At 39.7% G+C, this 26,011-nt stretch overlaps 1 protein-coding gene across 1 annotated transcript; it reads left to right on the top strand.

Moving 5' to 3' along the window:
• Positions 1–929: 929 nt before the first annotated feature.
• On the top strand, positions 930–25,697 carry wapla (WAPL cohesin release factor a). The gene is made up of 20 exons (XM_037782791.1): positions 930–1,242; positions 4,190–4,600; positions 4,802–5,519; positions 7,927–8,234; positions 8,615–8,745; positions 9,717–9,812; positions 11,214–11,375; positions 12,355–12,491; positions 13,790–13,901; positions 15,087–15,317; positions 16,665–16,776; positions 16,943–17,040; positions 17,342–17,418; positions 19,513–19,688; positions 20,192–20,307; positions 20,448–20,681; positions 21,232–21,448; positions 23,181–23,269; positions 23,381–23,476; positions 25,160–25,697. Exons 2-20 carry the CDS (start codon positions 4,219–4,221, stop codon positions 25,223–25,225), a joined length of 3,558 nt encoding a protein of 1,185 aa, XP_037638719.1. The 5' UTR covers positions 930–1,242; positions 4,190–4,218; the 3' UTR covers positions 25,226–25,697.
• Positions 25,698–26,011: the final 314 nt, after the last annotated feature.

The raw sequence follows: 26,011 nt of genomic DNA, 5'->3' as shown, positions 1-26,011 counted from the left end.
AGAAGATACCATCTGTACTATTTGTCTTTGGCACGTCTTCAAGTTTAAATCAACTAATATATATTTATATATATATATATATATATATATATATAAATATATATAAGCAGAAGATACCATCTGTACTATTTGTCTTTGGCACGTCTTCAAGTTTAAATCAACTAATATATATTTATATATATATATATATATATATATATATAAATATATATAAGCAGAAGATACCATCTGTACTATTTGTCTTTGGCACGTCTTCAAGTTTAAATCAACTAATATATTTTATATATATATATATATATATATATATATATATATATATAAGCAGAACATACCATCTGTACTATTTGTCTTTGGCACGTCTTCAAGTTTAAATCAACTAATATATTTTATATATATATATATAAGCAGAAGATACCATCTGTACTATTTGTCTTTGGCACGTCTTCAAGTTTAAATCAACTAATATATATTTATATATATATATATATATATATATATATATAAATATATATAATCAGAAGATACCATCTGTACTATTTGTCTTTGGCACGTCTTCAAGTTTAAATCAACTAATATATATTTATATATATATATATATATATATATATATATAAATATATATAAGCAGAAGATACCATCTGTACTATTTGTCTTTGGCACGTCTTCAAGTTTAAATCAACTAATATATTTTATATATATATATATATATATATATATATATATATATATATATATATATAAGCAGAAGATACCATCTGTACTATTTGTCTTTGGCACGTCTTCAAGTTTAAATCAACTAATATGGACCTGCAGCGCCCCCTATCGTTTGTTATGATTCCAGCTCTTAACCAATCAGAGCCTCGCTTGCTGACAGAGTCTCAAAGCACATGACAACCATCCCCATCGCTGATTGGCTAGTTCTCCTCCTCGCAGCGCGACGACACATGGGGGTCTTCACCGAGGAGCGAGGAGCGAGGAGGGAGGGGATGTTTTAATGGCCGTCAGGAGCTCTACTAAACGCAGAAAGTCCGGATTATACTCCACATTTAGACTCTACTAGCTACAGTAGCGTTTCAGCCGCTTCTCTCTGACAACGAGCGTTTCCTTTGGGACACATTGGGGCTGGAGATGTGTGTTTGTGGTGTTGTTTAGACGCACTTTACCCGCTTGATCAGTGAGCGAGTTAGACATCAGGCCTCTAGCCGGCTGGCTAACAAACAAGCTACTCATTGGAGTTGAAAGGTAACTAGCTACTGTTTTAAACCTCAATCTCTGTATTCAGAATGTGTATATTAAATGTACTGAATCGTATTTAAAACTCACATTATTTGATGCAGTCTTAAGTGTGAGATATAAACAGGTTAGCACGTTAGCATAGCTTAGCATGTTGAAGCTAACTTTATAGTAACTTTACCAGCAGGCGAGCTAGCTCGTGCTAACCTGGTGTTGCTATGAAACCAACAGTTTACTCATAACTTGTGATCCAAGTTAGTTATTCCAGCTGTTCCAGTGGTGCTTGTTGAAGGAATGCTTATTCTATAATGTGGTACAATGCTGCTGTATTTAACCTAAACGTCAGACTCACTTTACACTTACACTGGCGCACTTTACACTATACATCCTATATATACCACTTACTTTACACTATATACCACTTACTTTACACTATACCTCCTATATACTACTTACTTTACACTTTACATCCTATATACTACTTACTTTACACTATACCTCCTATATACTACTTACTTTACACTATACATCCTATATACTACTTACTTTACACTATACATCCTATTTATACCACTTACTTTACACTATACATCCACTATACCACTTACTTTACACTATACATCCTATATACTACTTACTTTACACTATACATCCTATATACCACTTACTTTACACTATACCTCCTATATACTACTTACTTTACACTATACATCCTATATACTACTTACTTTACACTATACCTCCTATATACTACTTACTTTACACTATACATCCTATTTATACCACTTACTTTACACTATACATCCACTATACCACTTACTTTACACTATACATCCACTATACCACTTACTTTACACTATACATCCTATATATACCACTTACTTTACACTATACCTCCTATATACCACTTACTTTACACTATACATCCTATATACTACTTACTTTACATTATACATCCTATATACCACTTACTTTACACTATACATCCTATATACTACTTACTTTACACTATACATCCTATATACTACTTACTTTACACTATACCTCCTATATACTACTTACTTTACACTATACATCCTATATACTACTTACTTTACACTATACATCCTATTTATACCACTTACTTTACACTATACATCCACTATACCACTTACTTTACACTATACATCCTATATACCACTTACTTTACACTATACATCCTATATACCACTTACTTTACACTATACATCCAATATACCACTTACTTTACACTATACATCCTATATACTACTTACTTTACACTATACATCCTATATACCACTTACTTTACACTATACATCCTATATATACCACTTACTTTACACTATACATCCTATATATACCACTTACTTTACACTATACATCATATATACCACTTACTTTACACTCTACATCCTATATACCACTTACTTTACACTCTACATCCTATATACCACTTACTTTACACTATACATCCTATATATATCACTTACTTTACACTATACATCCAATATACCACTTACTTTACACTATACATCCTATATATACCACTTACTTTACACTATACCTCCTAGATACTACTTACTTTACACTATACATCCTATATACTGCTTACTTTACACTATACCTCCTATATACTACTTACTTTACACTATACATCCTATATACTGCTTACTTTACACTATACATCCTATATACTGCTTACTTTACACTATACATCCTATATACTACTTACTTTACACTATACATCCTATATATACCACTTACTTTACACTATACATCCTATATACCACTTACTTTACATTATACATCCTATATACCACTTACTTTACACTATACATCCTATATACCACTTACTTTACACTATACATCCTATATATACCACTTACTTTACACTATACATCCTATATATACCACTTACTTTACACTATACATCCTATATATACCACTTACTTTACACTATACATCATATATACCACTTACTTTACACTCTACATCCTATATACCACTTACTTTACACTATACATCCTATATATATCACTTACTTTACACTATACATTCAATATACCACTTACTTTACACTATACATCCTATATATACCACTTACTTTACACTATACCTCCTAGATACTACTTACTTTACACTATACATCCTATATACTACTTACTTTACACTATACATCCTATTTATACCACTTACTTTACACTATACCTCCTATATACCACTTACTTTACACTATACATCCTATATACTACTTACTTTACATTATACATCCTATATACCACTTACTTTACACTATACATCCTATATACTACTTACTTTACATTATACATCCTATATACCACTTACTTTACACTATACATCCAATATACCACTTACTTTACACTATACATCCTATATACTACTTACTTTACACTATACATCCTATTTATACCACTTACTTTACACTATACATCATATATATACCACTTACTTTACACTATACATCATATATACCACTTACTTTACACTATACATCCTATATACTACTTATTTTACACTATACATCCTATACACCACCTACTTTACACTATACATCCTATATACCACTTACTTTTCATCCTATATACCACTTACTTTACACTATACATCCTATATACCACTTTATAGACTGCACATATTACATTTATTTATTGCACATACTACATTTATTTATTGATGGACTGCACACACTATGTTCAGCCATTCACTCTGTATCTTTTAAATCTCTATTATTGTTTTTATAATTTTTGTATACCTTTACCTCTCCTGTGTTTCACTCTGTTTGCTGATGTTTGCTGATGTTGCTGCTTTGACACCTGAATTTCCCTCCGGGGATTAAATAAAGGTTCATCTTATCTTAGACAACGTGCGTTGACGGACGATTACAGGATTTACCTGAAATGTTAAATGTTGAATCATCTCTGCTTCTATTTCACAGGTGAATATGTAACATAAAGCAAACCAATCATGACATCCAGATTCGGTAAGACGTACAACCGCAAGGGAGGGGAGGCTAACTCGAAATTTGACGAGGTCTTCAACAATAAGAAGCCCACACTGACCACCAAATGGGGGGAGACCACCTACAAGGCTCAGTTGGGGGCCAAAAGGCCTATTTTAAAACCTGACGTTTCTGAGCTTTCCAAGAGGCCCAGGCTTGAGGACAGCGACAGCGATGAAGACCCATTTGGGTTTGACAGTGATGATGAGTCCAAGACTGTAACCACTCACAGTGTGTCGGAAGTCAATGAAGGGGCCTTGACAAAGACGACCACAGTGCAGGGTGGTGGGACAGCCACTGTTGTTACTTCTGCACAAGGCGCTGCAAGTTCAACAGCCACATTCACAAGTAAGTAATCAATACGTAAACTAGACTAACATACCCAACAACACTCCCAATTATCTTGACAGTTCATTTACTCTCTGTAGCCTACATTTAATTTCATTATTTATCTCCATCTGTTTATTTAACTGGTAGTTTCTGCTAGCCATTTTGTCGCAGTGTCAGCTGTTTCATATAGCCATCTGTGATTTTCTTCTCCATTCACAGCCAAGCAAACATCTGAAGAGAGGGTTGTTAAAAATAACCAGTCCTGGTACAAAAGTACATCAGATAGCAACCAAAAACCTGCATGCAAGGCCTCTTTGTCAAACACAGCCCCCTCTGATGATCGGAACGCCTCAGCGCCCCAGAGGCCCATCTCCTCCTCTGCTAATAAACTGTCCACTGGTGCACCAAGTGGTAGCAGAGACTTCCAAACCTCTTCCTCTTATGATGGACTGCCATCAGAAGAAATGAGAAGTGCTGAGCAGGAGCCTCCCACAGAGCCTCCACCAGAACCGGTGGACAACATTCCCGCTTCCCCATTTACCCTACGGGCCTCAAACTGCAAGAAATACCTGCGACCCACCAAGCCTGACAAAACGTCCTCTGAACCTGCTGAAAACAACCAGCCCACTGAAATAGCCAGTGCCCAAGATAAACCCAACAGCAACCTTTCTGCTAGCGCAAGTAGTACTGCTGCCAATGCTAAAACAGCAGCCAAGCCCGCAGCCAAGCCCCCAGCCAAGCCCCCAGGAAGGGGCGGCGGGAGGGTACGGGACTACACAGTCCTGCACCCTTCCTGTCTGTCAGTGTGCAACGTCACCATCCAGGACTCAATTGAGCGGAGCATCGATGAACTGGTCACCCCAGCCGCCCCTGCTGACCTTGGAGATGCAGGCCAGATGAAGAAGAAGTCAGACGCTGCCCCACCCAAATCCACCAGGTGAGTCATTAACATTGTGAAGAACATTACTAAAAGGTTGTGGGTGATATGGACAAAAATATTAACATTTTCTTACCGTTTGACAAAATTGATTAAGTAGTAATATTTATCATGTTCCATACATTTTGTGTCATGTGTGAGTCATTCAGGATTTTGCCTGTGTGAAGTAGAAGAAGAAATATCTAGTACCTTGCATACAAAGCAAAATGAGTTAGCCACGAATAATGACCACTAATAATGAATCACTTTTGTATTGCACTTCATTGTGCACTTATTCACACACACTTTATAACACCGTGGCTATGAACAGCCTGTCTTCAGCTTCAGGACTGAATCGTATGAAATATAATTTGTTCAGCCGCCGAGGAGCAAAACACTCACTGTATTATAAGTATAGGCCTTAATATCGATGTCTGAACGGAACAATCTGTCTTCAGGCTTATGTTTTCAAGTATGGTATTGTCATAAAGTCCCTGCACTGTTACAAAGTGGAGTAGAACTGGAAGCGGTATTCGGGTAGGTTAATCACTTGCTGCAGGGCTTTTATTCTAAAGGCATCTCGTGTTCTTGGAGATGTTACTCGCTGCCAAAGCCTAAGTTGTTTGAAATTTAATGCAGGAGAGGATAGCACCAAGGTATACTCTATACATCTAGATGGATGTTAACATGGAAATGAAGCAGTCAACCAAGTAAAGCTGGTTTACTAAATGGATTTCCACTCTGATCAACAATCATATAACAAACATGACAAATGCAAAAAGAAAAAAATTAAGCCTTGTTTTATCTTTCGAGACAAGAGCGCCGCCATGTTGCAGTACTGTACCCTGTGACGTCACAAGAATGGTTGGCTCGGATGGTTATACAGATACAACGGTAGAGACTGTGAAAGACGGAGACACGGGACAGAAGAAAACAAAAGGGAGAACACTATTGTATTGCTTCTGGATGTCAAAATGAGTTTTACAAGGTTAAAGCCATGGGCAAAATCGTCTATTCTCATAAACTGCCGCTGAAATGGAGAACAGCACTGCAGCGCTGGCTGGCGTCAGTGAAGAAGAAGAGCCCTCCGATGGGCACTGAGTCCAGCTGCAGCTGACTGTCTCCCCATCTCCCATCCTCTCCCCTCTCTGACCACCTGTCTCTCCTCTTCTGCTGTCTCATTCAGACCATTCACAGACAAGATTGCTAAGAAAATAAACGGCGAAAGCACTACATTATTCTGAAGCCCGCGTTATAGCGTTTATTGACATGTAACTAGCTTTAGTATCTTCTGCTAGCTACCGGCTCAACAATAGCATACCAAAACCAGCGTCACAAAGTTTTTCTTATATGTCACCAAAACAATCATTAGAGACATTCTTGGCCTAATGTTACCTGTGTTCTCCTCTGTCTCTCCCTCTTGAACCCTCGGTTATAACGTTACTCCCAAGCCGACATGCACACGGACACCAGGGACTCAGTGGGCTGCTGTCAGCGGCAACACAGGGCAATGTGGGCGGGGGAGCCCCGGTAGTCGCACCGCTTCCGCCCAAAATGCTCCGCTTTCCGGTTTATCCCCTAAAACAGAGGCGACATACCGCTGTATATCCTCAGTACCATTTCGGTAGTGCTTTTCCTGTGGTCCTCCTCCTGTTTTAGGATTTCTTCTTTTGAACATTTCTCTCATTGCGTCTTGTATCATGTAATTATAACGGTGGGATTAACACTGTTTACTAACGCTGAAATTTCCCCCCATATTAACTGCCGAAAAGGCGTCACACACGTCCAATGCAAATACAAAAAAATATCATAGACATCACGAACCAACGGAAAGTAAAATAATTTACTTTTGGAAAAAGATCTTTACTTTTTAAACCCAAAATGTTGACCGTCTGATCGTCCATCGATGAAACCAACCATGTTACATATGCAATGATGGTTATGTAGAAATTACAAAATATATTTGTCATATCTGTGGTTTAATCAGCCTTTTTAAATCTGGGCACTACAAGTGCCAAAACATGCACGTTTCGTGTTCTCTTTAATATCAATATCATTGCATTTAATGGCACATCACCCACAATGAATGAATTGACTTGAATGATAGTAAATAGAAAATAATTACTTTCAACTTGATTGTCGAAGTCAGCTCTTCCATTAGTGTATGTAGTATGTGTCCTCTATTATAGTTATGCAATTACTGCATACATCAATCGACTTGTACGCATCATGTTTTAGTGGTTTCTAAACAGTAACATTGTGGTGTGTTTGCTGTGAACAGGTTTTCTGTTCATTGAGTTGTATAAAACTTTGGACCCCTACTCTTGTTTTTTTTTATTTGTTTAGCTTCAGTGGGTGCGTTTAGTTTCGCTTCTACAACAACAGTGCAAACAAACAAGAAATACATCCTCTCCCTGTATCTTCGCAGGTACAGACCCACCCAGACAAAGACCAAGAAGACCAAGACTGAGACCAAGCTGGAGTTTTTCGGCTTTGGGGACAAAGAGGACCAGGAGGACGAGGAGGGTACAGAAGGTGGCATGGCAGGCAAGAGTAGCTACAAGATCAAGTACTTTGGCTTTGATGACCTGAGCGAGAGTGACAGCGATGAGGAGAGTTCTCAGGCCAAAGAGAAGAAGGCCAAGAAGGCGGCTGCGGCCTTAGCTGCTCTGAGTTCCGGTGTGGACAGCCCTCATACCAGTGACTCTCAGGACAGCCAGGCCAGCAGCAACACAGGTGAGCTCATCCTTCATTTATAGAGATATGGTCATCTAATTACTCTTAATTACCGTAAGAGTTAGCCACTGTGCAGTATTTGGTGATATTGTGTATTTAACTATACTATACCTTGGCTGTATTGTTAACATCAAAATCAAAACAAACCTGCAAATTAATTATTGATAAAGTTCTTATAGTTTTGTATTCAACATAATACCTTATTAATTCACTGAAACGTACTGAAACAAATGCATATGTGACACATTGTTTTTGTCGGTAAAAAATACACATAGCCGGTGGATTTTTTTCAACTACTAATCAATTTAATTTAATTAATTTTGGACACTGTTCACACACTGATGCTTGTTTTTCGCAATCAACAATGGTTTATCCAACAGATACGCTTGACTTCGCTGATGACCCCGGTCTTGGCGGCGCTGACGGGCAGAATAGACGCTCAGGGAAGCCAAGTGACAAATCCAAGGACACTGGCAGTGGATTCAAAAAGATCTTCAGTGGACCCAAAAAGGTATACGAGCATGCTATAAATATCTGTCATTCTCTGCCTGCTTTTACTCAAAACTTATTTTTGTCATCTAACCTGCCTTCACGACCTTCCTCCTGGCTAGGGTTGATCTCGGGTCTGTCGCTACTTGGCTTTGAACAGGGACTTTTTTTTTTTAATGTTATTGGTGTTTAAATGACATTTACATAACATAATTCCCAGCTTATCAGAAAATAGACAGAGATAATGGGATAGAGCATCAGAGAAAAATTAATGAAGGGGGCAGGAAATTTATTTGGTTGTCATTTTATGTATTGTATATGTTTTTTATTCAGCTGTAATGTGTGCTAGAACTACAGTTGCAGACTTGAGGCTCTGAATGGAGATGCCCAGGGATTAACTTTTGACAGCAGTCACACATGAATGGGTTAAATGCGTGTTCAGTAGCACGCACCCCACGTGGTCTTCCAGTATGAAGGGGGTTGCAATATTACCTCTTGGGTGAGGTCCATATTTATCTAAACAACTCCGCTTTGATTTGTGGTATTTTGCGTAATGCCCGTATTCGCTCTGCTTTCGCTCTAGATCATGTTTTGCAGTGGCTTTGGGTTATTTGTGGTCTGTCTTCCTAATTCTTTGTCTTTACTGTTTCTACATCGTCCACAAAACTCTGCACATTGTCTTTTGCAATATATAATTGAGTCACACTCGTGTGTCATTTTCAGGAAATGTTTTGTGCTGCTTTGGGACTGTTAGGCTCCACACTGAGGCTGCTGTTGTCTCAGTCTATCATCATGATCGCAGCATGCAATATTTATTTGTTCAGTTGTGCTAATTCACAACAATAACTTAAGCTTTGTGCTAGAATGGTTTATGGAGATGCAGTTATCCATCAGTAAATGAACGAATGAGTAACTGACTAACATCATATCAGGTGTTATGCGTTGTCTCTGTTTAGATATCTAACCAATTTTTTAATTCTTACTTTGTTCCAGTCCCCTGCTAAAGCCGTGTACAACGCTCGCCACTGGAACCAACCTGAGCCTGAAGAGATACCTGTGCCTCCACTCTCTCGATCTCAAACTGCTCCGGTAAGATATCGACCCCTTAGTGGTTATTGGTATTGAGTTTCACTTTATTGTGTTGTGTGGTTAGTTGTTGTTGCTGTGTTTTTAAATTTTTTTTAGCCCAATAAAGGTAGTACAACTACTTATATTTGGGTACTTGTTGATATCTTGTTGAGTACCGATATGCATACTTAATAATACCATTACAGTTTTAACATTGACTTTTAAAACATGTTTTATTTTGATCAGATGTTCCTCACTTTCTGACTGTGACAAATTAAATATACATGATGCTGTTGCTGACATTTTAACATTCAACTCTGTGTTTTCCTGATAGAAACAGAGCAGAGTTGTTGCTATCTCCAGGGCTAACCCCCCTTCACTTTAATCAGCAGGTGGCAAGCAAGATACAGGAACTTGGCTTGGGTCTTTAGGCGTTGTAGCATATATTCACCAATAGGCATGTCACATTAGTCGGTGTTACACGGTGGTCAGGCACACACCGATTACATTACGTACCCACTGCCCCCACTGTCTTTTTGCTTTTTATACAGAAATAAAACCCATTTAGTTCATTTTAGCATATCAGCGGCATGTTATCAATAGATTAGTTTAGACAAACTAAAAGTGAATGCATCTCATCCTGTGTGTGAAATATGACACCTGCTACCCTGAGCTGAGACTCCGTATGGAGCAGAACGGTATGGTTCTCTTATAGCATTGGGTTTAAATCTGAAATATTGGCGCGTTGACAGACCGAGAGATCGCAGAGGATTTGGTGTCGAAGTGAAAAGCAAACATGCAAGGCACTGATCTTGTTGGTTAACATCACATTGCCGTACAGTGGTATTGGGTGCAGTTGCATCGGAGTAGTTTTACGAGTACATGAGCACAGCATCAGACCCTGTACCTGGTATCGGTATTGGTGCATCCTTAGTTTAAAGATCTCATTTGAAATGTATGCATTCATTTTTGCACAGAAAGCAGGAAAATAATATTACAGGGTATTATGTTAAGCGATTGTTAATAACTAGCACCATTTGTTTACAGAATTCCCCACTGTTCACAACGCAAGATATTGTTTATTGGTCTCTTAGTAGTCAACCGTTTTGTTTAATTGCTCAAATTAGTCTCTTTCTGTTCACAGTTATTTTCCTAGGCAAGTGAACCTGGCTTTATTTGTTTATTCTGCGCTGAATCCCCCCCATGGAAATAAATGTTTGTTCAGAGACAAGCTAATAAGAGAGAGGATTTAAAAGTAGTTTTTAACTTTGCACTACCTCATCTGACATATGTTAACAACACTTATTAAAGACTTGTGTGTTTAACAACCTATTCAGCTGTGGTAAATCTGGCCGACATGTCGTTAAACAGATTTTGTTACTTTGGTTTGAGCCCCAGTTCTCCGCCTCTTTTCTTCCTCAGGCAATTTTATCGAGCAGCAGCAAGGACAGCAACTCCCATAAAGATGATGGCTTGTTCAAAGCCCCTCCGCCGCCGCCCAAAGTCATTAAGTCGGAGACCATCCCCACACGACTCAACCAGGATATTGTCACTGCGCTCAAATGCAGGAAGGAGCACAAGGAGGTGAGTCCGGAGCACACAGATGTTTTTAGACGTCTGGCTGAGGAACGGGGTGGGGGAGGAGGAGGCACTGTCTTTTCAGCTAAAAGCTTATTTGTGTTTCGTTTTTACTACATTTGTTTGCATGCTGCTATGATTTGAATCTCTCTTTTTCATACTCAGCCAAGCTGCTTTTACCCAGTTTGCTGCAGGTTATACAGCAAAGGCAGAGCATTCATTTGATGCATGTAAAGCTCACTGTTATTTATTTGAAACCCTTTGTGGATTGGAGGTAGCAATGAGGACTGCAGCTGTTATTTATGGCCCTGAAGTGACGCACCAAGCTGACGGTCAGTCGCCGGACAGTTAACAACGGCTTTTATATCCGCAGTCCTCAGTCTTTCGGTTTCCCCTTTTCGAATGACGAAATCAGACTACTGTCGCTTGCTGGTGTGGAGAGTTATTTCCTCTCACGCAGGTGCAGAACGTACGTGCTAACTGGCTGTCGGCTGTAGTCTTTGCGGTGTGTTCAAATGCAACTTGTCGGCCTTCATCACCGCTAGTTCTCTGATTTCGGCTTTGTGTGCCTTTAAACTCCCCTCCAGCTTGTGTCATTTACAGATGGGCCTTCTGGGCCCCAGATCAGGCTGTTAGCTGCAGATCCCCTGAGGTAAAATAGCTTCAGCTAAGCTGTCACCACACACTGGTGTTATCTTAAACCCTGATCCTCCCTCCTCTGTCGTGCTGAGAGCACACACAGCATGACTGTTGATACTGGTAAACATAGAGAGTCAACTGCTGATCAGGCCCTAACTCCACATGCTGAGCTTTTATTGATGAGAGGGTATTAGCACAGTCAGCTATTGCTGGTAATGGAACCAATAGAGAGGAATTAAACAATGAGAGCAATTCTCTCGCTGCGTTTGTGCGAGTTGATTGTGACTCAGGACAGATGCACTGCTTCCCAATTAGCTGTAATTAACCCTTATTCCCCTTTCACCAGCTGTACACGGTGGTGCAGCATGTGAAGCACTTCAACGACGTGGTGGAGTTCGGAGAGAATCAAGAGTTCACAGATGATTTTGAGTACTTGGAGACAGGGCTGAAGAGCAGCCAGCCACTCAACACAAGATGCCTTAGGTAAGTGGAATGAACCACTAGGTGCTGCCTTTTTTTGTGCAGTTCTACAGAGGAGCACTTAAATGCTCAAAGTCTGCTTGGACATAGACTTTATTTTCTAGTGGCATGCTGATGGTACTGATTTGTATGAGTACCAAGTACCTCACTAAGTTGATTGAACGGAACAAGCACCTGTCACCCAAAGCTTGTTCATGTATTAGCCTAGCCTATTTATAAAACAATTACATGAACAGCTGCTTTAGTTGATCAAAGCTTTTAAATTTGTATCCCTCATTAAATGAAACAAAACAATGATTCAATTATTCTAACAGAGAGCAGCAGGAGGTAGCGATGCAAAGTAAATGTCTGTCAAGAGAATGTAAAAAGGGGTTTTCATGTTTCTTGTTCACATGCAATATACCAACAGTGACCAACGTTTTTGCACTACTTGATGAAGAACCATCCTCTTCTCTTCCACTGCTTGAGGGACCTTTGGCCGACTTTACTTTTTACAGAGGCTGTAGCAGGCAACTGAGTCCCCAGTTCTCCCAGTTAGCGGCCACGATGTTGCGTGCATTGTCATGTACACATGCAGCAGTTCTTGCAGAAATCTCCAAATGTCAAAAGTTTTTGAAACCAAATCACAGCATGGCTTTTTCAATGGTATTCATCAAGGAAATTAATCTTCAGGTTCCCAGCTTTCAGATAATGTACACCACTTCTATGTGATATATACTGTTGATGTGCTATTTCCCCTAAAAGACTCCCTGTGCCCCCCCTTAAAAAGACAAAAATGTCTATGGAAAACAGGAGTGGGAAAAGGTTAAACATATGTTGTTTTTAAATTAAGACACAAAATAATGAGCCCTATAGAGGCACGCTGTGTACCTATATTTTGCTTTCCTCTCTGCCCTTTTCTGTTTATGCGTCTCACTTTTATTCCCACCATCTGTTGGGGTAATGTGCTGAGATAAAGCTCATGTTTTTCTGTAGTCTGATAAAGCACACAGCCATTCTGTTGTGAAAATGAAATCCACTCAGGAGAGACAACCTTGACTTCCGAAAAAGCTGCATGGAGTCCGGCCTCCTTGTATGCTTTAGTATTTTGTTTTAACACATACAGAGAGAAGAGGGTGAAAAGACAGAGTAGAAATACAAATGAGAACATGTTGATGCTGATTTGGAAGTAGGCTTTGCCACATTCTCTCTCAGTCTCATTTATTTTAGTTTTTAGCACAAGAGTGATAAATATTTGACCCAACATTTCTGTAATCCATACTTTCTCTCCCTTTATTTCTCTACTTCTCTCACTGCTGCAGTATAATCAGCCTGGCCACGCGGTGTGCCATGCCCGGTTTCAGGATGCACCTGCGGGCTAGAGGGAAAGTGGCCCAGGTCTTCAAAATGCTCAGTGATGCTCCACAACACCCGGTCAGTAAAACTCTTTTCTGTCACCCGTCATCTCCTCAAAAAATGTTTTTAAAAAGCAGTGACAGATGATAGTATGTTTGCCACTTTTGAGTAATTGAGTAACGGAGATGAATGACGGCTGGCTTGACCGCACGTTACCGCAATACGATAACGTTTCCTGTCCATGACAGAGTTAGCATGCAGCTTTAACTATGATGTCTAGCTCTGCTTTTCCTGCCAATGTGTGAAACCCAAAGTGCAGACCCTCCGCTGTATTCTGCTTGGTTGTTTCGGCTCGTTTGTTTTTTTTGGATATGGAACGGATATGACGTCATGGTACTCTGATTACAACAATAAAAGCAGTAACTTCCTACTCCCTCCGCATAGACTCAAATGAAGCAAAAATATAGATTCTGGCATTAAAAAAATCTATTTCAAAATCATAAAAAAAATTGCTTTTCCCACACCTACTGCTTTTGTTTTCTTTTTCCTTTGATAGAAATGTATGCCCTTAAGGTTCAGGTCCAAAGTTTTGAACCAATGAACCTTAGCTGGTGAACTTGGCTACTGAATAACCCAAAAGTAACAAAAAAGACATATGCATACTTACTCCAAGTAAAGTTATTCCAGAAACTAATTGCCAAGTTTGTTAATGCATATTTGTCTTTTAATGTAGTGTTTTTACAGTTTCACAAATGCACTATATATATCATGCTGTGATGTTTTTTTCTGACCAGACATGCAGACCTGCATTGTTAGTCTGTACTGTCATCTTTCTTGCTAAATTGTCTGTATTTTTAACCGGCCTAGAGTAGCTTCATAAAAATGCTACATCTAATCGCATAAGGGGATGTTTGTTTTAGTGTCTTGTACAACACCTCCGCAATATTTTCTAATGAAGAGGATGTTTAATGTCTACATGCCTGCAGTTATTTAAAAGTCATAATTTCTGTTTTAATTATTATATTCAAGCCAAAGCATTGAGGTCTTCAGTACAGTTTCAGTTATCCTCGAAGTGTAACCTTTTCTTAGTGTGCAGCATCTTTTCTTGGTTTGCACAGAATGCTGTAGTGGTGATAGTGGACAGGTATTCAGATTTTTCCAGCTTCTCCAGTGCTTTAAAACCGTTGACCACCATGTCTCACCTCTGTATGTTCCACACCACCTACACCACTTTGTTAAAGCCTGTCTCCGTCGTCCTATCAGAACCTTGGTCTGTGCACGGCCTCCCTGATGTACATCCTGAGTCGGGATCGTCTCAACATGGATCTGGACAGGGCCTGTTTGGAGCTTATGATCAAGCTGCTGGAGCTGGACCAGGACTACACGGCCACCCAGGATCAGCTCACCCCAAAAGAGGTGGAAAAGGTCAAGGAGAAGATCAGGAAGCTGTGCGAGACCGTGCACAACAAGCACCTCGACTTGGAAAACATCACGGTACGTTGTCTTTTAAATAATTAAATAAATACAACAAAAAAAGCTTCACCTCTGGAGTTCAAACAAGTAACCACCTTCTCCGAGTTTTTTAATGATTTCTTTTTTAACAAGCAAAACTTCATTAATACTTAAATGGCTTCATTGGAAATGTTTTATTGAAAGCCAAATCTGTGAAACTGAGCATAAAATGTTAATGTTGACTAATTTGTTTTTAATGTACCTCACTCTCTTCTACTCCTTTTCCTAAAACACTACTAAGCACCTGTTTGTGGAAGATATATTGTGTTATCTGTAAGAAATGGTTGCATGCAGATGCACTTATCCTAGTGATGGTGATGTTTTGAACATCACAGTTTTATTATATGGAAGTTGATGTGAAGAATGACAGGTGTTCCCATGAAGATTACTCCGTTGAACTGCAATGATGTTTTTAGAGTCACAAATGAATTGATCCAATAAAGGCATTAGTGCCTTTTGGTGCTCTTGTTATATTAAAGTTACGGCACTATTCACATTTGCTTCTTTTATATTCCTCATCAGCAAGCTTAAATTGATAGAAGTAGATTATATTTTGGGCGGAGATGATAATTTAACAACTTGACAGGTAAGCATCCATGGCAATATTATCCAAAACTCTAAAATGTGTTCATGTTATCATTCAGGGTTTACGCTAGATTTTTGTTTTTGACGGCCAATATGGCTGTTTATATTCCAGAATTCCAGGCATAAAGAACAAACTACTGGACACATGTTTTAAATAGTCATACAATAGCCTACATTTGGAAAACTGGGAAATAAATTAAATGAAAAAGCGGTCTAAAAAAATAAAATAATTGGGTGGTCGGTCTGATATCGGCATTCGACAAATTCAAAATAGTGTTGTGGAGCAACGCAATTGGAGCAAATATGATTTAAAAACAGTTATTTTTATAAAACAGTCACTATATCCTTTAAAAAAATCATGCCTCTGTGTCCTCTGGTGTCCTCCGCTGCTCCTAATGGCATCTGCAAGATTTCACAGACCGGAAGAAAACAACCAATCAGAGCCGAGCTGGAGCCTTGCCGTCTCTGAGCAGCTGTCAATCACTCACAATCTCTGATCAAACGGTCAAACCAGGCAGCGCTGATCAAATATGAACCAATATTCTGTTACTGTAATGCCTATTTCTCGCATAAAATGTTTTCAGAAACATCTTGTAGTGTACTGTTTAACTGTAAAATGAGAAGGTTTGTGACAACTGCACATGATACCGAATGCAAATGTGGGGGAAAAAGGGTGTCGTGCCGGATAAAAAAGTGTGTGCAGGATATCTCAGATTTTACATGTTGGTGTTTTTTCTGTTGTAGACGGGCCACCTTGCCATGGAGACATTGCTCTCTCTGACCTCCAAGAGAGCCGGGGATTGGTTCAAAGAAGAGCTGCGACTACTGGGCGGTTTGGACCACATTGTTGACAAAGGTAGGCGTGTGGGATGCATAGTATGCACGTCTTTAGTCTGTATACTCGTGTATATGTGTATAAAGTAGATTTGCTTTCCAAGATGAAAAGTCACAGCTGTTGAAGTTCATGTGTCTGTCAGGATGTGTAATAGTCATATGCCTTGTGCTTTTTTCTGTTGCCACAGTGAAAGAGTGTGTGCAGAACCTGAGCCAAGAGGATGACAAGGAGAACCTCGTAGCATCTTTATGGGGGGCTGAGAGGTGTCTGAGAGTACTTGAAAGTGTAAGTACTGCTCTGTCAAGTTCCTCTTTCATCGTAGTCCTACAGAGTTACACTCAAGGACAAGAGTAATTGGGCACTGTGAAGCGGATGGTAACTTTTATTGTTACCTTTTTATGAAAGACTTTGCTTAAAAAAACAGAATGTTTCTTATCAGCTATCTCACTTTAAAGTGTCACTGATCAAAAGTCTGACCCAAACAAAAGTGTCTCCCATCATTTTCTGTATCTTGGCTCCCCTTTTGAGCCCTTCAGTGTGCTTTCCCCTCTATTGATTTGATTTCTCTTTCATCTCCTGCCAACAGGTGACAGTGCAGAACCCAGAAAACCAGGGTTACTTGATTGCCTACAAAGACTCACAACTCATTGTCTCCTCTGCCAGGTGAGCACAAGATACAGCTTGGAGCTATTATTGACTGGACATGAACACATACTGAGGCACTGACTAATATAACAACACTTCATTCAGTTTACTTTATGGAACGCTATTGTAGCCATCATATTAAACCGTGTCCTCAGGGGTGTTACGGGTCTTTTTACTTGTGTGTCTGTTAATGAAAACATCTTCACCTTATTGAAGCAAAGGAATAATTAGTAGAGGACAGACCTTACAGTTAGAGTTGTTCTGATACCGATACCAGTATCGGAAATGCGTCCGATACTGCCCAAGATTTGTGATCGTTATCGGCGTGTACATCATTCTATTTACCGATCCGATACCATCATTTATTAACAAAAAACAAATCAACTTGTTTAACGGGAAATCAGTTCTTCTTCACCGCTCCAAAACAGTAGCCTTCACTGTGCTGTCGCCCTGGATGTATCATGGCTGCTACTCACAACTACTGTTTTAGAACAGCGAAGAAGAACTGATTGCAGGTAGTTAGTCATGTGACGATGGCAAACAACAACAGTGCGGTGATAGTGGAGAGTTTAACAGTAACGGTAGTCAGAGCGAGGAAAGTGTCAGCCATTTGGCAATATTTCACAGTGGAAAATCCAGCAAGTAAAACGTCGATATGTACAGTATGTAAGGCTTCTGTTTCGAGGAATGGCACTAGTGTTGCCAATTTCAACTCCAGCAATCTTATAAAACTTTTGAAGACGCATCACACGAAAGAGCACAACGGCTTCACCGAGGCAAAGGGGGAGAACAAGACGAACTGCAGCAGCAAATGTTGGAAATGAGAATCTATGCTTTTAATTCTCCTGCTCCTCGTTTCTGTTGATGTTCACTTCTTCCTCCTCTGTTCTTCACCCTTGTGCTTGTTTTTCTGCAAAATGTACTGAATTTCTGCACGTATAACTTTGCTCTTTAACCTCTTCCACTCCTTGAGAGCATCCTCAGCTGACTTTACTTTTTTCCGAGGCTATATAGCAGACTCAGTTTTAGAGCTAGAGTGAAGATACTGGTATCTGTTGAAACTAAAAAAACCTAAGGAATCCATTGACCTCAAGATATATGAATAAAAATGGGTTCTATGGGTACCCACACGTCTCCCCTTTATAGACATGCCCACTTTATGATAATCACATGCAGTTTGGGGCAAAATCCATGCAGTTTTATGAATGCAGTATAAATATGTAATTTTTTCCTATTCTAAAATGGAATATTTGAATATTTCTGCATACTGGGGTCCCTATACGGTCTGAATTACATAAATTGGGTACCACTGTAAAGTTGAGACTCTTGTGGAAACAGTGAGCCCAACTATTCATGTGTGATGATGTTAGTCCCCATACCAGCCATTTCATTGTAGTGAGACCATTTTTTTGAAACTTATAAAATGAAATATAAATGACCTCTAGGATAATCACAGCCACATGAAACTTTACAAACACAAACTAAAGACCTAGAGCATTCAGAGGATGGATGGCTTTCCTAAGTAGATTGATACTGAGGGGGTTTCTGAGCAGTTTCAACAACAGAAGTGCATCCAATCCGGAAAAAAGCAACTCTTGCAGAAATCTCCAAATGTCAGAAGTTTTTTTTATATATCAAATCACAGTATGGCTTTTTCTATGGTAGTCCTCGGGGTCTTGGTGTCTTAATGTGGTATTTTGATAATTTTTTATCAATTCTTGAAAATTGTTTGCACCAAATCTGTGTAATAAATGGTATCAACCCAAAAATTGCTGCAACAATTTATGACACATAAGTGAGCATGGGAATGGCAATCATATACTTCCATCATAATGTTTTAAGTCCTTATACACTTTCAAAATGTATTTTAATTCATTCATTCATTCATTTTTATTTCTGATTTATGACTAGAATAACTTGACAAACAGTGCTGAGCTGCATCTCAAATGAATCTTCAGGTTCCCAGCTTTCAGATGACGTACACAACTTCTATGTGACATCTACCGTTGACCTGCTATCTCCTCCTCTCCTAAAAATGGGTCTATGAAAAAGAGGGGGGGGAGTGGAAAAGGTTAATTCCTTTCATCATTATGTTTTTCTTACTTTCACCAGAGCTCTGCGGTACTGTGAGGATATGATTCAGCGATACAGCAGGGCGTTAAACAACAGCTCTCTGTCATTGTCGGGTGCAACGCTGCCCCACTGCAGCTTCAGTAACGTGGGCAAGGCTGTGGAGGACTGCATGAGGGCCATCATAGGAGTGCTGCTCAACCTTACCCACGACAATGGTATTCTCATTTACTACTTGCTATTTTTGCTTTTATTTGCCTTTGTTTTGTGTTTGCTGCTTTTATCTGGCATTTCTGGGTATTAGGGGGTGGGCAATGACTCAGTATTAGGGCTGCTGCATAACAATGAGTCACAGTTTAATGCATTAAACAGCAGTTTGATTGTGTTATATGTGATATTTCATACTCAATATTGTGATGTATAGTATTTAGGGCTGTCAAAGAGATAATAAAACGTTAACACAAATTCGTTTTAATAAAGCAAGCATATTTGAATGCTCCCATGTTGATAAGAGTATTAAATACACGACAAATCTTAACAGATAAAAAATGTGCACTACGATTAATCGCGATTAAATATTTTAATCGATTGACAGCCCTAATATTCTTAATAATGTGCTCAAATAGACTGTATCAACCGTATCCCTCAGGCTTCAGGTGCTTAACAGAGTATATAGACTAGTATGAGCGGAGTTTAATAATGATGTTATTTTTATCTGCAGAGTGGGGAAGCACTAAGACAGGTGAGCAGGAACAGCTTACTGTAACTGCTCTGAATTGCGTCCTCCGAGTCCCACGCTACATCCCCCAGGAGCAGCGCTTTGACGTGCGAGTACTGGTAAGGTGTCTTGGAACAAAACAAAACAAAACACCACATAATTGGTTAAAAGATATTCTGCCAACCTGCGTTTTGCTCTGTGTATGTCTGTGCCCGTGTGTACATACGTCTTTATTTGTGTATTTTGTTGTGTATTCCAGGGTCTGGGTCTACTAATTAACCTTGTGGAGTATAGCTCCAGAAACCGCCACTGTCTGGTGGACATGGAGTACATAGTCGACGACACCTGTCTGGAAGACAGCCTGATGCAGCCTGCTGACCCAACACAATCAGACACAGCGGCGGCAGCGTCAGCACCACCGAGCACAGCTGAGACTCAGGGAGACGGGGCTGTCAAGCCCAAGCCCTCCGGTGCTTTGGCTGCCCTGGTGCAGGTAGGAATTGTGCCAGGACTCATTAATAAATATTTTAGCAGTCAGTATGTTTTTTTTTTTGTCTTGGCTACAGTTTTCTTTTGAAGTCAGGATGTGAGCAGAAACAGTGATGAGCAAAAGAGGAAAAAAAATCATCATCAAGTCTGAAGTTGCATACATTTGACCGTCTGAACACTAAGTTATACGCAAGTGCAAGTCAATGCACACTGTGGATTTGGATTTCAAGATAAAAATGTGATTTTACTAATGTTTTTTTTCATTATTGATATTACTTTAACCAAACTCCTTGCCCGACTCATTAGCGCAGTTTTCTGAAAGCCTGAAAGGAACCATGGAGAGTAAAGTAGTGATTAACTTTAAAATTTCCTTTCACTGTCAGTGAGTTTTTGGCATACCCAATTGCTTTCTGACCTCGCCCTGAAGAAATAACTTGGCTATCCCTTTATTCCCTTTAAATTATTAAAAATCAGCTGTGTTACTTGGCTCCAATTTATTTTAAAAAAAGTTTGTGTTTGGAGTTCACATCTCTTTATTTCCTTCTAAATGGTAGCTTTTCCTGGAGAGGGAGCGCGCTGCCATCCTGGCTGAGGCGAAGACTGACGACCTCATCAGCGAGGCGCCCAAGCCGGCACTGGACCAAAGCGGAGAGTGGAAGGAGACGTCGGGAGAGATCCAGTGGGTGGCAGCCGAACCCAACGAAAACCAAACCGAGAAGAAAGAGGAGGAGAAGAAAGAGGAGGAGGATGAAGAGTTGGATCTAAATAAAGGTAGACGTTTTGTGTGTGTTTTGAAGTTGTCTGTGTGCATGTAAGAGGAGCTGTTTTTAGCCTCGGCTAAAATCATAATCTAGATACATGTGGTTAATGATTACTCTGTGGCAACAACTTCATATATGTTTTGCTTCTCAACTAATTCAGTTTGGAGCAAGAAAAACTTGCAGGGCGGCGTTTCTTTCTCTTCCATAAAATTGCAGTAATTCCACTGGATTAAAACGCCTTTAAATAGAGTATATACCCACTAGAGCTGAAACAATAAGTCGATTCATCAAGCAAAATGTACCCAACATTACCTAGTTCCAGTTTCTCAACGGATATTTTCCACCACTTTCTGTTATTCTCAGACGATGTATTGAGAAGTAATCGACAGATGAATCTATATTGAAAATAATCATTAGCTGTAGCCCACATTATTTATCTGCAATTCAGCCGTTTTATGCTGTATAGAAAATTGAGCAGTAGGGTTGGGTGATGTTTGTCGTTTTATTTTGCTAATGTACTGGTCTGCCTCCCGAGAACGAGAGCTACTCAGACGCCGAAAGAAAGTGAAACAGCAGGGGAAACGGTGTGTAGAGTCGGCATATTGTCACATCTAACTCTGTGAAATAGGAGCCACACACACCCGCACGAATATATCAGCAATCGTCAGTTGTTGGGCTAATGGTGGCCTATTGGGAAATTTTAACGTATCGCCCAACCCTATTGTGCCAGCACAGGAACATCACTCTTTTTAGCAACAACAGAATGTGCACCAATTGTATCTTCACAGCAGCTCGTGTACTGCATAGCTATGTTATTTATATGGTTGAATCACTAGCATAGACTGTATATAACAAGTGGACATAGTCACTATGACGTCACCCATTGGTTGATGGACTGCCGTTTTGAAGCCTCAAGTTCGGCATTTTGGCCGTCGCCATTTTGGTTTTTGTCCGTCTAAGTACAACCGAAAGCTGAATAAGACATTTCTCGGCAACCAAAATGTTACAATCAACTTTCATGAATTGAAAACACACTGTGAAAGGGTTAAAGTTGTAAGATGAAAACTCAGACGACTCCCAGACCACACAACACCGTGGAAGCGACCTGTCAATCACAAGGTAGCCACGCCCTAAAGCATTCCCTGCTTTATGATCTATTTGACTCTCAATAGGACCATCATTTCCTAAATGAACATCATGCTGTGTTGAAGAAGACTTGAAACTAGCGATTGAGATCATAAACTCATGTTTACAGTGTTTACTGTGGTAATAAATCAAGTGAGAAGTAGTCATTTTCTCATAGACTTCTATACAATCAGACTTCTTTTTGCAGCTAGAGGAGTCGCCCCCTGCTGGCTATTAGAAAGAATGCAAGTTTAAGGCACTTCAGCATTGGCTTCAGACTCCGGAGGTTGCCGACTGATCACTAGTTGAGAAATGCAAAAGTGTTTTTGCTATTCCGTTGAATGTGGCTACCAAACAAGCACAGTAAAACAGTGAGGACATACAGTATTTGATCTATTAGTGACGTTCCCTGTATGTTTTAGCCACAGTACAGGCTGTTGGGTAACTGAGCAGTGAATTACAGCTACAGGTTAAGTCCTTCTCACAGGGATGTTTCCAGCCAACCGTTCTATTCAGCAGCTCTAACCATGAGTAAGAAAATAATTTGAACCGCTCTCCTCCAAAAGAGGCATTGTATGTATCTGAATCTTTTTCTTTCTCCCTTGTGTTCGCTGTAGCTCTGCAGCATGCAGGCAAGCATATGGAGGACAGTATTGTTGCCTCCTACACCGCTCTGCTGCTGGGCTGCCTCTGCCAGGGAAGCCAGGTGAGAATACCAGACACACACACACACACACACACAGAGTATGATTTAAGGTTATTTTTCCTACTCAAAGATATTCATGTCGTCGCTCACCCACCTCTCTGTCGCTCTCAGAAAAATGTGACTACTGTGAGAGAGAATCTACCTACAGGGGATTTCTCCATCATGACAGAAATGCTGAAGAAGTTCTTGAGTTTCATGAACCTCACTGTGAGTATGAATGTCAAGACGGACCTTCTGTCATCAGGCTGTCACTATTATGATAAAAGAAATATAGCATTTAACTATAGTGTAGTGCTATAGTGACACACTGAATCGACTTCCTTACTAAAGAATAAGAAATCATTTTCACCCTGACATCAGAGTAAACACCTAAAAGTGTTGATGCCATCCTAGCTCCAGGCAAATTGTACAAAAGGCCGTTAAATTTGACTCATTGAGGAAGAAGCACATCTTTGTGCAGTGTTTTGGCCTGGATCAAATAAACACTTTTGGGAGCAAGTAATTCCACATTTCCTTTTAGTTTCCAATATAATTGCATTTCTTTTTCTGCACCTTAGTTCAGCTCCTTTCTTAGAAAACACTATGATTTAGATGAAAATGGAAGCTTTTATTTCATTAACGCAGAGCTTGAGGAATGCATAATGTCCGGAACGGCTCTAAAAACCAATATATGAAAAGGCTCGGTGATTGTCGCTCATGTAAAATATCTCAATAGCTTCTTAGCCCAGTCTAAAACACAGCCTCTAGTGGCACTTAGCTTTCGTGGCAGTAATGTGCCATTATAATACAAAATGTGCCCAATACATTGTCATCAATTAAATATGATTCTTTGTGTATCCAAGCAGCATAATTCAAGTAGTGATATGAGGATAATTTAAAAATAAGTCAAGCATTGATATTAAACTGAACAGTTACTGCATCCCAGATGTGCATTTTGTAGCAGCTTTGAAAGTGACTCATCCCGTCAGAGCTGGAGACCGGGCCCATCTGTTTCATAAATATCGCCTTTTTCGAGTGAACAGAAGCTCAAAAATCCTCGCTGTCTGTGCCTCACAAGTACAGTGGTACATGTCAGCACTAGGAATATCACGATTCTCCAAATCCTCGATTCGATTTGACTTTTGGATTCGATTTTCGATTTAAACATGCCATGTTTTGATTCGTAAAGATCAACAGAGCATTGGTTTTATGCCCTCTTTATGCCACTGTCATTTACACTTTTAAATTCTTCTTTAAAAAGAGAACTGAACTCCCTTTTTATTTCGAAAGTGTTTAGATAATTAGACTACAACAGTCTGCAATATAAAAAGAAAAGACAAAACATAAATCCTTCTGCAGTGCATTACAAGTGTGCTGTGATCTAACTTTACGCAGTTGTTGTCATTTCCTGTCGCTCTTCTTCTCTCCTCTTTTTTTTTTCTCTCTCTGTCACCCATGGTGTCACCGAGGGAGAAGGCGGAGCTTGTGTGCTCAGAGCAGAGAGACGGCACTCAGCAGTCAGCTAGCTTGTTGCTTTTGCTACCAATCTCAGCTGCACTGATTCAAACAAGGTTGAGAAGAAATAACGTGCATGTAGGCGGAAATTCAACCCAGGTGTTGTTCTGTCGGGAGATGCAGTGAATTTGCGTTACACCAAGTGAGAGTAGAAGAGCTATAAGTATGGAAAAATAACTAACTAAGAAATGTTCAATATAATCTGATGACTAAACAGAACCAAGATTAAATAAAGAATATAGCTGACAAAATGAAGACACTAGACTAAAAACTATGACGATTAAAATGACTAAAAATGTGACTTAAAATAAAAAGCATTTTCATCTTAGTCTAAACTAGCTATCAAAATGAACACGGTCACACTCATTGTTTTTCTTATTCTGTCTCGGCACACAGTGTGCGATGGGCACCACAGGACAGAAGTCCATCACGCGGGTCATCGACTACCTGGAGCACCTTTAACAGACGGCCAGACAGGGAACTCACACTCTGCACATTAAAAGGGATCCGAGGCTATTCTGGTGCCCTGTACCCGACAGGACTCGCAGCATTCCTTTGACTTCACCAGATCACCCAATGCTGCGAAGAGAACACTCTGAATTGAATTGTTTGTTTGCGTGAAGACACAAATATAAAAGTTTCACTCCCTCTCCGGAGCACAGCCTGAACCAAAGCCCTGCTAGCCGACAGACGAGCAGATCCACTCCACTAACAGAGTCAGATGGAGATTCATCCTCAGGTTACTGGGAATCGGGCAGAGGCTAGGCTAAAGTTTCAAATTACCCCGTGGAATGTCGAACACGAAGATGGACGCATAGCAGGCCTCTTCTCGAAGGCCGCTGAGGTGGAGTCTCCTGTCCCGCCGCCCTGCTCTCGATTCCTGGTCACTTAGCTGGAGCGTGAACCTCTGAATCAAATTTTCCGGATCATTACATTTTAATCTCAACTCATCCACATCAAAGCCAAGGATGTAATCATCGATTAGCATGGAAAAACAATCATTTTCATGGATGTTAGAATGACATCTCTATGTGTAAACTTGTGTGGAATGATTTTGAATGCATACCTAAATGTTTGCAGTTGGCTTGAATGTTTAAGGGAAGGAGAGTATTTTTAATCTTTTTGATTTTTATGTTCTCATTGTGCCCGTTAATTTTGTAAACTGTGTTAGCAAGTCGCATTCTCTTATGTTTTTAGATTTTTCTTTTTTTTCTGAGAGGGCATTTTTTTTCTCACCCAAATTGTGAA

The sequence above is a fragment of the Sebastes umbrosus genome, chromosome 10, assembly GCF_015220745.1.
Source record: "Sebastes umbrosus isolate fSebUmb1 chromosome 10, fSebUmb1.pri, whole genome shotgun sequence".
In the NCBI taxonomy this organism is placed as follows: domain Eukaryota; kingdom Metazoa; phylum Chordata; class Actinopteri; order Perciformes; family Sebastidae; genus Sebastes; species Sebastes umbrosus.
Note: the sequence above shows the minus strand (reverse complement) of the source record. Positions and strands in the feature narration are given on the sequence as shown.